This window comes from Phocoena sinus, chromosome 17 (assembly GCF_008692025.1).
Source record: "Phocoena sinus isolate mPhoSin1 chromosome 17, mPhoSin1.pri, whole genome shotgun sequence".
Classification (NCBI taxonomy): domain Eukaryota; kingdom Metazoa; phylum Chordata; class Mammalia; order Artiodactyla; family Phocoenidae; genus Phocoena; species Phocoena sinus.
Window position 1 is genome coordinate 23,487,105 of NC_045779.1, and position 12,889 is coordinate 23,499,993.

Genomic DNA, 12,889 nt, shown 5'->3' on the forward strand with positions numbered 1-12,889 from the left:
GTTACATCTCATGACTGACCAACAGGACAGCTGACTAACATTAAGAAACCAGTCAATGATCAAGGATGCAACTCACAGTGGGCTTGCATCTGACCTTGCTTTTAGCTCAGTCTTGACTGGCCACAGATTCATTAACAATCGGAATCTCGTTGAAATTTTCTCTCTCATTTCTTCTTGGCCTCCCATCTAAAATCTTTGAATTGCATGAAAAATGTGCATGACTTGTATCCACTGTATATTTATTAAATTTATTAAAACATTCCTTAATTACAAGAAAATGTGAAGACCTCTTGCAATTCACAAGTCTAAAACAACTCCTCCCCACAACTGGTCCCTTCTCTATTCTAAGACCATGAATGTCAGTAGTAACTCCCAGTCAGACTCCTGGAGTTATCCTTGGTCGTTCCCTGTCTTGTTCCACATCCAATCGATCACTAAATTTTTCTGTGTCACCTGTAAAGTCTAAATATCTCTCAACTCTGTCCCACTGGCACTAGCTCAACTCACCACACCAACATCTTTGGCCTGGATTACAATGCCTCCCTCCCACCTTGTCTCCTTCTCCAGTCTCTCTCCCCTTAGCTCTGCAGGGCAGACAGTGATCTTTCTAAAATGCACAGAAGAATGTGCGACTCAGGTTGTTTAAAATCTTCCAGTGGCTTCCCACACTTTCCTTAATGTGGCCCACCCATCTCTCTAGCTACATCTCCTGCTCAGTACCCCACAGCACAGCAAAGTTCCTGCTGTTCCTCAAAGGGGCCCCAAAGCTTCAAACATTCCCCTCAACCTAAAGGTTTGGTTTCCATTTACATTACTGCATCTGAGAAGCCTGCTCTGACCTTCCCTCCTGCCAAGCATGACAGAAATTCCCGCTACTTATCCTCCTGCAGCCTTGACTTCCACTGTCATAGCACCTTACCCTGTGTTTACTTTCACTGGCCATTTAATTGTCTAAACATCTTCAGAAAGGGTCTGTGTCTCTGTTGCTCACCATGGTATTTCCAGTGCCCAATACTCATCTCCTGGCACATGGCAAATGCTCAATAATCACAGTTAATGACTTGATCCAAAATCTAAATGTAAGTACATGTAGACCCGATGTTTAACTGAATATCAATGTAAGTTAGAAAAACTGCCTCCCAAGCACACAATTATATTTTACAGCTTCCTTGGTGATATTCGTCTAATACACTATACTATTAAAAAAAACATTTTTATTTGAATGGTGCCCAGTCATATTTAAAAAACTGATTTCACTACAATTTAGAGTCTGAATATACTCAGGAGGAAAGTACACAGTAAATGACCTGGAAGTTTCTCCTCTTCTTCAGTGTCAAAAGAACTGAGGCTTTCCTGGTTTTCCAGCTAGTCATTTAAAAAAACTAATGCTCAGGGTAGATTTCAAGGAGAGGCTATGATATTCCTAAAACATTGAGAACTAAATCAGAGTAAAACCTTGACTTCTTGCAACGTACAGTTTGTTTTCAAACACCTGACTAGGCATTAATAAGGATAAAGCAGGCCTCTGGTACTGTCCTAAAAGAATGACTATGGGGCTTCCCTGGTGGCGCAGTGGTTGACAGTCCGCCTGCCGATACGGGGGACACGGGTTCGTGCCCCGGTTCGAGAGGACCCTACATGCCGCGGAGCGGCTGGTCCCGTGAGCCATGGCCACTGAGCCTGTGCGTCCAGAGCCTGTGCTCCGCAACGGGAGAGGCCACGACAGTGAGAGGCCCGCATACCGCAAAAAAAAAAAAAAAAAAAAAAAGAATGACTATGATGTATTTTTTGCTCATCAAACATGTATTAAGTAGCTGTGATATGCCAAGGACTACTCTAGGCCCTGGAGAAGCATCAGTGAGCAAAAAGAACAGGGGCCTGCGTTTGTGGGTTCATTAGAGCAAGCGTGCTAGGGGGGTTGAACGAACAAGCTGTAGGAATGTTTGTACAGTGTGATTCCTTTTTGAAAAACATTTACACATTTATGTAGAAACAGAAAAGGTGGGTAGTAGCGTTTGTATGCGCAAGAAAAAAAGATTCAGATCATGATACAGTGTTTGGTTTTCTTTCTGTAAGCATACCCTGATTCTGTAATTTTAAAAAGATATATTTAAAAGCAAGTGACTCAATTGCAATTCTAAAAGACAAAATATGAATATTTTAAAGCTGATTTATATAAAACATTTTAAGATATTAGTTTTAACCCTTAGAAAATAACCACAGTAACTACCAGAATTTGTTTAGGAAGCAATGACCATATGGGCTTTGCACTTCTCTGTAGAGAAGTCTGGGCAGTGGATGGGAACAAAACAACATTTTTGGTCACTTGTGATCCTTGATGATTTTATAGTTTTGAATATAATCTTGAAGATAATACAATTTACAAATTAATAAAGCTGATTATGGGAAAATATCCACCTTCACCAATATCAAAGCAATCAAAAAATAGGGGCTTCCCTGGTGGCGCAGTGGTTGAGAGTCCGCCTGCCGATGCAGGGGACACGGGTTCGTGCCCCGGTCCGGGAAGATCCCACATGCCGCGGAGCGGCTGGGCCCGTGAGCCATGGCCACTGAGCCTGCGCGTCCGGAGCCTGTGCTCCACAGCGGGAGAGGCCACAACAGTGAGAGGCCCGCGTACCGCAAAAAAAAATAATAATAAAACAATGAATTATCAATGATGATCACCACGGCATCATCATAATAATAAAAATGTCCAATAATTAAGGATTGAACAAACAATACCCATTATAAGGCTATGTAAGCAGCCACTGAACATAATACTGAAGAAGAATAATGATACAGAAACATGTTTATGGTTAATTCTTTTCTTTTTTTAATTTTTAAATCTAATTTTATTTATTTTTTTATATAGCAGGTTCTTGGTTAATTCTTTTTTAAAGTGTAACAGCACAGTCCTACAACATCATTGTCTGTGGGTCGTAGGAACACTTTTTTGTTTTTTATTTTTTGTACTTTTCTATATTGCTTTTAATTTTCCACAGTAAGATTTATATTAAATTTTGTCCAATTACAAAAGTATTTGAATAATGCAAAAAGCAGCACAAACTTCTAAAGTACTACTGTTCTTTAAAATTATACATTTCTTTTCAGCACTTATGCTGGCCATGCTCAATATACACTCAAAAAAATTGATTAAAAGAGTATACATCATCTTAAGTATCCATAAATAATGTAAAGAAAGTTATTGAAGTTCTTTAACTATTTTTAGAAGGAAATACTAATTTGAATAATTTACCCACACCAAAGAAAGTTAAGGCACCAAACAAGATAACACAAAAGACCCTGTTCATTTCTCTACTTGCCTTTAAGTTTTCAACCTTTTCCTCAAACGATTTGAATGTTGGGGAGTTTCTGTGGAGAGAAAAGAAAAACAAATAGCAAATTACAAACACAACAAAAAAGCCAACAATTTTGAAAACATTATTAAGCTGACTGTATTCCTCTTCACCATTATTCTCAATCAGCAAAAGAACACATATACCATATGTGACACCTGTTCCACAGACGTGCAGGCATACGTACAGACGTTTTATTATGTGAGATTATCTATTCTGTTCTAAGATTTCTACAACGATGTTTTCAATTCCTTGAACAGAGCCAGTCTTAGACATATACATAGAGTCAAGTACATGTGTGAAGAGATGGAACAAAGTCAGGTACAACGTTGAGTCTGTCACTTTCCCAACCAACTTGTCACGGTATAAGAAAATGCCACTGTTGGATCAGTCTCATTCTGGTTAAGGTGCTACACTAGAACTCATGTTTAAATTCACATGTTGCCTGGCAAGATTTCTACATGAACCCACATCACCTAAGCAGGACAAGCAAACCATAGGAGGTTCCACACCAGGGATGCTGGTTCCCAGCAGCAGCATAACAGACAGGGAGAGGAGAGACCAAAAGGAAGGGAGGAGTACAGAAATGTGGCTTCGGCCACTTCACAAAGCTGCCCCAACTGACAGAAGCTCTCTAAGCCCACAGGAAGCCTCTCCTGTGACTTCACATTCATCCATTTGAATTAAGGAGGATCACAGCACCTGTGCCGCTCCCACCTGGGTTTCCAGAGCTTTTATACTATCCACCTGACCTCCAGTATCCTTCCTACTACCATGATGAAAAAGGAGAAGAAGGGAACAAGGGGTTTCCTCCTTCCCATCGTGGGGACAGGCAATCGGTCCCAAAGTGTGGTCCCCAGACCAACTGCATCAGTAGCTCCTCGGAAGTTGTTAGCAAAGCAAATTCTCAGCCACCCCAGGCCTACCGAATCAGAAACTCAATGTGGGCCCGCTAGGCAGAGGCTTTTAATAAGCCCTCCAGGTAGCTCTGAGGGACACTAAAGTTTAAGCCAAGCATGTATAGTTAAAAATCCTCTGCCTCTATAGAGAGGTCAGGTGAGGTCATAGAATGTGCCACTTGCAAGTACTTACTGATGAAAGAGGACACTAGAATCAGAGCACAGTTGGCTCCAAATGTTATAGTGGGATGAGGGAAGTAGAAATGGGGAGGATGAAAGAAAAGGGGGGCTTCCCTGGTGGCTCAGTGGTTAAGAATCCGCCTGCCAATGCAGGGGACACAGGTTCGAGCCCTGGTCTGGGAAGATCCCACATGCCGCGGAGCAACTAAGCCCATGCATCGCAACTACTGAGCCTGCGCTCTAGAGCCCATGAGCCACAACTACTGAGCCCACGCGACACAACTACTGAAGCCCGTGTGCCTAGAGCCCGTGGTCCGCAACAAGGGATGCCACCGTAATGAGAAGCCCGTACACCACAATGAAGAGTGGCCCCCGCTCGCCGCAACTAGAGAAAGCCTGCGCACACCAACGAAGACCCAATGCGGTCAAAAATAAAATTTAAAAAATTGATTAATTAAAAAAAGAAAGAAAAGGGGATTGTAACTAAAGCTAATGCAGACGGAGGAGGTGGGACACCTACATCCATGAAAACAGAAGGTTGATTAGATGAGCACTGTTCACTTTTTTTTAATTAAACAGATTCCACATATGAAACAATTTAACAGGTTTACAAAACAAAGAAGAAATGATCATTCCTTTTTCTAATCGCAAACATTTAATGGATTTCTTACACCAACCTAACATTGTTAGGAAGAGCAACTGAAAACTGGTGACAGTTTTCACAGCTTGTTTAGAGTAGAATTCTAGCTCCTACTTCAGAACAGTTCAAGTTAAACATCTAGATAAGAAAAAAAATAAGAAAACATCAGACCAACTACATTTTGTAAAAATATACTTTACCTCATAGCAGGCATGCTAATTGAGTGTTGAATGGAGCGTATACTAAGAGGCAGCATTAAAAAGAGATAGAAATGGAGTTAGTAAAGTGGCGATTAGACATTATAAAAAGCAAACAAAACTTAGTTTTCTAGGAGCTTGTTCTTCCGGCACCATGAAGTATTACCTGCTTTTTGAGGTGGAGGGGATCACAATTATTTCAACATAATTTACATTTATTCATGAGCCAATTTAATTCTAGCAGTTAATAGAGCTAATAATCAACTTTGCATTCTTATAGCACTTTGAAAATTGTCGAGTGCTTTCATTAGTATCTGTAATGAATCTAGCATCAAGGCTCAAAAGTTAATAATTTACAGGTCACAGCACAATCGTGAATGGAACTTGGGTCTTTAAGACTCATAATCCAATGTTCACCACCTCCCCTCAAAAAATGAAGCACACACACAAACACACGCGAAACCACTGAAGGGCTCCTGCAGTCGTTTTTCTCCCACATACCTGTTATCAGAACAGGAAGGTTTCAAAGTCACTATTTGACAACTTCAAGTGACTTTAAAATTACATGTCACTTCTTAGTGGCAGTCGTATCCAGTTTTCTAGTAAGAGACACCTGTACTTCATCTCAAACTAAATGTTCTTATAGGCCATTCAAATAACATTTGATCCCCTGTTTTACAAGGACCAGCTTTTTATTCAAGGGCAAAGCAGTTCACTGACCATTCGGGTTCAAGGTTATCTACCTCCAGCCATCTCCCACAGAGAACACCTCACAAGATGAAAGTACCTCAATTCTTGGGCTCACTAAGTCAATGTATGCACCCTGCTGATACTGTTAACATGTTTATAAGCATTTTGATCACTGACACAGCATTTTGGGGTATGCTGGACAGTCCAAGGTTTCAATTCTCAATTATATTTAAATACTCTGTGTGTTTATGATTTCGTTTTCTCCAAGATTCCGTTGTTACAAATGACAATGTGTTTCAATGCAGAACTCCTCAAATCTAGTTCTGCATTAGTATGGAGTATGATCTTGATATGAATCAAAAGAAGCTGACAGCTCGTACAGTCAAATAATCAGTAAAATATTTGGACATCTTCGTACTTAATGTTGTACACAATACAGGAAAAGATCCATTGTAGCTCAGCATTCTCTCTTCCTATCACAATGGTAGATACCTTGGATATAAGACTATATTTTCGGAGGAATTTGCTAATTCTTTTCCTGCTTGATTTATTGCAGTGTGCTGCATCCATATTTTAAAGACAGAGATCAATAAAAATCACCTTTCTTAGTTTACAATACCAGAACTCCAAAAGCTACCTGCCCTTCCTTGGACCCTTCTGAAAAAGCTGCCTCTGTAAGTCACGTTCCCAAAACCACCTTCCACCATCACCAATATAATAACTGGATCAGTAGAGGTCCACCCACCAGAGCTAACCTCCTGGTAATTTACAAATTGTTTAGACCAAATTTAAAAAAAGTTTGATTTGAGATAATTAAGGTTCCTATCCTGGGATTTCGTAATTAGAACACTAAACCGCCGGTCAGTTAGTGGTAGGTACTTGAACCAGAAAGTCATATAGTGTTCGATGTTGAGGAAGACATTTGGGGGGACCAGGTACAAGCTTCAAGAATGCAGAGGAAACCAATTCCCAAAGAAAGGATTGCATATAAGCACAGAGAGAGGTAGAGGGAATGAAGGAGAGATGAGCATTCAGGGAAGAGGGCTCAGGTGGTAGAGGAATGGGTTTCTTGGTTTTTTGGGGGTTCTAGAAGCTACCTTGATTTCTAACAGCTTTTCAATGAGCAGGACTAATCTGGGTGGGGCCTGGGCTTGCTTCCTTTCCTCTCCTTGGATTCCAAAAGAACTTTCATTCTATGCAACACATTCCCTTTTTTTTTTTTTTTTTGCGTTACACGGGCCTCTCGTTTGTGGCCTCTCCCGTTGCGGAGCACAGGCTCCGGACGCGCAGGCTCAGCGGCCATGGCCCACGGGCCCAGCCGCTCCGCGGCATGTGGTATCTTCCCGGACCGGGTCACGAACCCATGTCCCCTGCATCGGCAGGCAGACTCCCAACCACTGCGCCACCAGGGAAGCCCTACATTCCCTTTTTAGGTGAGCGAAGTCACATAGTTTTTTGTTCTTCCTAACCAAAAGACTCTGCTAGAACATTTTGGCAGAAATTACCAAATTCTGGCAAAAGAAGGTGTTTAATGGCTGAACATGTGATAAATTGTTTGTCCGAAGGACTCACACATTGAATTCAACAGTATCAACAAAATGAGAAAATGGGTGGATAAAGCAAGTATAAATCTCAGAAATGCACAGTCAATTCTAGTCACTGACTCTCCCTAAGATCTCCCTAAGATCTGTAAAAGATCATTTCCTCCAATGGCCAATTTGTGGATACTGTGCCCCTTTAAACAGCCTACAAACTAGTTAAAAGGGACTAGGGCAAATGCAGAGTGAAAAGAATGATCATAAAGGTGAACTGTAGATGCATCAAGTTGACTATCAATTCCACATCCAGCGCACAAAATTATTTCAGGATTATCCTACATAAGAAACAAGTCCTGAGGTCATAAAAGTTGAAAAACTGAATTATAAAAGTCAACGAAGTCACATGGAATTATCAGGGGATGGAGAATTAACACAAGAAGGCAGTGGAGAGCTTATGAATGACTCATCAAGGGATCTTCCCTGGATTAGGCAGGAGGAGAAGGACGGTTGGTGAAGCATCAGTGCCAGGGGATATCAGGAGAATGGGGAAACTGACAAACAGGGTAAACAGTCAGGAGAAGACAATAATGTTGGAAATACAGACAGTTTAAAAAAAATATTTTGTTTTTACAGTATTATCATAGGAAAGGACTACCAATACACTTCCAAGAAAACCAAGATAGAAATGATAATTTGGGGCCTTTAAGTTATTAAGCACCTAGAAGGTGCCAATGATGTTTATAATATGACTTAAAGAACGTTAAAAATGAACACTTTGAGAATTCTAAGAAACAGTGCAGCATCTCTTGTAAAGGACTTTAGGGTCTTTACAGGATCATGACAAAATCATCCTTGCTGGTGTTGTGTTTCAATTAGCAGTTAAGGCAGAGAAAGAATTTAAATATTTGAGTACCATGAAGGATACATCCACTAAATCCGTTTAAGTGGGAATGTACGAGAAAAAGCAAGGAAATGATTACAATAAGGTGTTTATTTTGTGATGAATGGCTGAGTTGAATTTCTGTATGTTTTACATTTCAAAATAAGAAAAGATTAAAAATACACCCACTGGGGCTTCCCTGGTGGCGCAGTGGTTGAGAGTCCACCTGCCGATGCAGGGGACACGGGTTCGTGCCCCGGTCCGGGAGGATCCCACGTGCCGCGGAGCAGCTGGGCCCGTGAGCCATGGCCGGTGAGCCTGCGTGTCCGGAGCCTGTGCTCCGCAACGGGAGAGGCCACAACAGTGAGAGGCCCGCGTACCGCCAAAAAAAAAAAAAAAAAATACACCCACTGAACAGAGAATGAAATCAGTTAAATTAATACAAAGTCGAGGTGTTCCCACTTTTGAGGTAGCCATTACAGCAGGAAGAACAAGGAATACATATCAATTTCAGGTCCACCCAGTTATCTGAACTTCTCTACAATCCCTATTTAAATGAAATTCCACTTTGTTGGTGGCTAGTCTGTAATCTAACAATTGGGCAGCTGTCCTTGCATTTCTAGCTTCTCTACGGAAGGTTACACAAGCTTCAACTTGCCTCAACGTACACATCATCTCTAATATCACTGAAGTTTAAATACAATACGGAAAACTTCAAAAGCACAAAGCCACGTTGCTGCTGGACCAGAACTGTCTCTAACAGATATATTGTGAGGATCTGTTACCATCTATGAAGTTTAAACATAATATGGAAAACTTCAAAAGCACAAAGCCATGTTGCTACTGGACCAGAATTGGCTCTAATAGATATATCGTGAGGATTAGTTAGAATTTATAAAGCAAACTTTATGAAAACTTTTTCCAGCTTGATTTTGGCTCTCAAAGAAGGTAACCTATAATCAAAGTAGGAATGTAAATCTGGGTTCCTCAAAACACTGAGAAAAAAAATCAAAAAGGGCAACCTGATTCTCACTCAGAAAACACAAAGTACTTTGCAATCCAATAGTTACTCTTACTTTGGAAAAGTTATTCTTTTAAAAAGCTGAATTGAGTTTTTAAAGTTTCCTTGTTTCTTACATAGGTGTCTGATCTTTTCATACCTAATAATAAGAAAGGGGGAGGGGTAGAGGGAAAAGAAGAAGGAAGGAAGTAGTAAACAGAAGATAGAGAAAGAAGAGTTAACGGTCAACATGTCTGAAAGCTTATCTACGTATTAGTATCCCCTTTATTTTTTCAAAATAATCTCTTGATCATAGGTGATGAACCAAAGGAACTGCTGGACCGTGCCTGTAGGGCCTAAGTCTTAAACTATCATTGCTCTGGGGAGGCAGAACAATGCAGAGGGTGGTGCAGGCTCCTGAACCCGGGTGTGCCTGGGTTCAAGTCCTGGCCTTCAGCCACGTCGCTGTATGACTTTGAAGAAGTCACTTAACCTCTCTGTGTCTCAGTTTTCCTCATCTGTAAAATCAGAAAAATAATGGCACCTGCTATACGTAGTCATGCCTGAAACACAGTTCACCATTATTATTGTTACGGATAGCTTTAACTGAAACACACATTAATATTTATTTCATTTTATATTATTTTCTTTAAAGCTTTCAAATTTCACCCAGCTATTATTTTGGTTGGTAACTTGAACCCTAGAGTCTAGAACAGTGCCTGGCACAAAGCTGACATTCAATAAATACTTTTGAGTGAAAGAATGAATAAATAATTGCAGTAACTAAAATTAGGAAATATGGGCATAAAAGGCAGAAAAGTTCATTAAAGCTTTTCAAATTCAAATCAAAAGGTACTCTATTACAACAAGAGAAAAAAGGTCATTTCTTTTCCTATTAAGTGGTAGAAATTTTTTTTTTTTTTTTTTGTGGTACGCGGGCCTCTCACTGTTGTGGCCTCCCGCTATTGTGGCCTCTCGCGTTGCGGAGGACAGGCTCCGGACGCGCAGGCTCAGCGGCCATGGCCCACGGGCCCACGGGCCCAGCCGCTCCGCGGCATGTGGGATCCTCCCAGACCGGGGCACGAACCCGCGTCCCCTGCACGGCAGGCGGACTCCCAATCACTGCGCCACCAGGGAAGCCCCAGAAATTTTTTTTTTTAAAAGAAACTTTCAGCAAAATGGAATTATCTGGAATGACTTTAATGAGTCCGAAACCAACAACAAAAAAAAAAATATCTAGAGGTTTACGTGAAGAAACACACATCGAAAGGATGGGCTTCCCTGGTGGTGCAGTGGTTGAGAGTCCGCCTGGCGATGCAGGGGACACGGGTTTGTGCCCCGGTCCAGGAAGATCCCACATGCCGCGGAGCGGCTGGGCCCGTGAGCCATGGCCGCTGAGCCTGCGCGTCCGGAGCCTGTGCTCCGCAACAGGAGAGGCCACAACAGTGAGAGGCCCGCGTACCGCAAAAAAAAAAAAGGCGAAATTTCCTTTGAAGATAAAGGCAAAGTTAATTACATTTCCTCCTAAATATATCAGAAATATTTGACTAATGAGGCTACTGAATTATTAGAGCATGCTATTAATAACATGAAAATTGATGTTTACACTGACAGCAAGTGAAATGAGAAGGCTCTTTTAAAGTTTCTCTCAAAAAAAAGTAAAGGCATGAGTCAGCGTTTGCCATGTATGTGTAGAAAACAAGCCAACAGGAGAGGAGTGACTATGAACATACCACCTGGGGAAAAGCTGTTTGTCCCCAAAGGGCCTCCCTGCCGCTGACACCTAATTGTCAGGGCGTCAAAAATAGACATCTCTATCTCTGTCTCTGTCTCTCCCTCTCCCTCCTTCTCTCTCCCCCTCTCCCTCCCCTTCCTCTTCCTTACTCACCCACCCAAGGCATACAGCAAATATCTATATCCCAAGTGCTAACTTATTAATTGATAATGTAGTACAATTAAAACTGTTGCTGACTCTATTCAAGTCAGCAAAATATCCGCAATTCCATCAGAGAGCGAAATCATTGCCACAAGTCTGCTGGGTTAGCATGGACTCGGAACAAAGGGTAGTTAACAAGATTACCCAACTAATTCAAGCACTTGCAAAAAGGGGCCCCCTGCATCCATCTCCATGGGAGGAAAGGCCTTGCTGCTGGGATGGAAACGCTCAAATCTGCCGCCCAAGCTCCTCTCCTTGCACAGCTCTTGGGGGCATGTGGCCAGTGTTTGCCTCTGTGACTCACTCATCTAAAAGATGTGGGGTTTCTTTATGTTATCTATTGTATATGTTTTTATATACTTCTATTATATGTTTGCATATATTTTCTATTACATATGAACCCATGAAGTCAGATTACAATCAGGACATCTTGATCTAGAAATGATTTTTTTTTTTTTTTTTTGCGGTACGCGGGCTTCTCACTGTTGTGGCCCCTCCCATTGAGGAGCACAGGCTCCGGACGCGCAGGCTCAGCGGCCATGGCTCACGGGCCCAGCCGCTCCGCGGCACGTGGGATCTTCCCGGACCGGGAACCCATGTCCCCTGCATTGGCAGGCGAACTCCCAACCACTGCGCCACCAGGGAAGCCCTAGAAATGATTTTTTAAAGTGACTTTACCCAATTTTTAATCTGTAAGAAATAATTCCAAAATTTAGATCTCAAAAGATAATATCTCCCATTTCCAAATTACAATATAAAGCCTTACTTTAACCTGCATGTATTGATACACAATATATTGTTCATTAACAACCAGACTGAAAATGATAGCATATAATCTCAATTGCATTTTTTAAATGAAATGAAAAAAAGTGACTGTGTAAGCAGCTAGAAAAGAGCTGCCCAACTCTATTTCTGGTGAATTAAAAAGACAGAACATACTGAGCCACACTTATGTACATCTGGTTAATCTTCTCAAAGGTACAGAAGATGTCATTCCTCAACAGCACTTACGAAGTTTTATATTTTTGTTTACATCTAACATTGTTTTATAATCAGGTATTAACAGGGCTCTTCCATTCTTAACTCATTCCCAGGCCCTACTTCCCTCCCCCACTCCATCCACTCAAAGATTTCAAGCTCTTTCTGAACAAGAACCGTGTCTGATCTAGGTTACATTCTTTAGACCTGTCCATGATAGGCACCTTAGTATTAGTAGAATGGATTATGTGAGTGAATACATCCTCACACAACTCAAACAACTTTAGATAAAACTGTCTTTTAACAGTTTCCTAAAGCACTTAGGCCATTTTCAATTGAACACCAAAGACACAGAATCAATTCCTATCACTGATTTCTTGGGTTTTTTAGCACAATTTTGAACTTTAAATAGTTCAACACTTAGGGACTTCCCTGGTGGTGCAGTGGATAAGACTCCATGCTCCCAATGCAAAGGACCCAGGTTCAATCCCTGGTCAGGGAACTAGATCCCACATGCATGCCACAACTAAGAGTTCACATGACACAACTGAGGAGCCCACGTGCCACAACTAAGACCCAGTACAGACAAACAAAT

At 41.4% G+C, this 12,889-nt stretch overlaps 1 protein-coding gene across 2 annotated transcripts in view; it reads right to left on the reverse strand.

Annotated features, from left to right (window-relative positions):
• TPD52 (tumor protein D52) overlaps positions 1-12,889 on the reverse strand; it is a 121,550-nt gene that overhangs the window by 4,122 nt on the left and 104,539 nt on the right. For both annotated transcript variants that reach the window (XM_032610010.1, XM_032610009.1), the window contains exon 5: positions 3,324-3,372. In XM_032610010.1, coding sequence (XP_032465901.1) covers positions 3,324-3,372 — 49 coding nt within the window. The remainder of the gene's footprint in view (positions 1-3,323; positions 3,373-12,889) is intronic.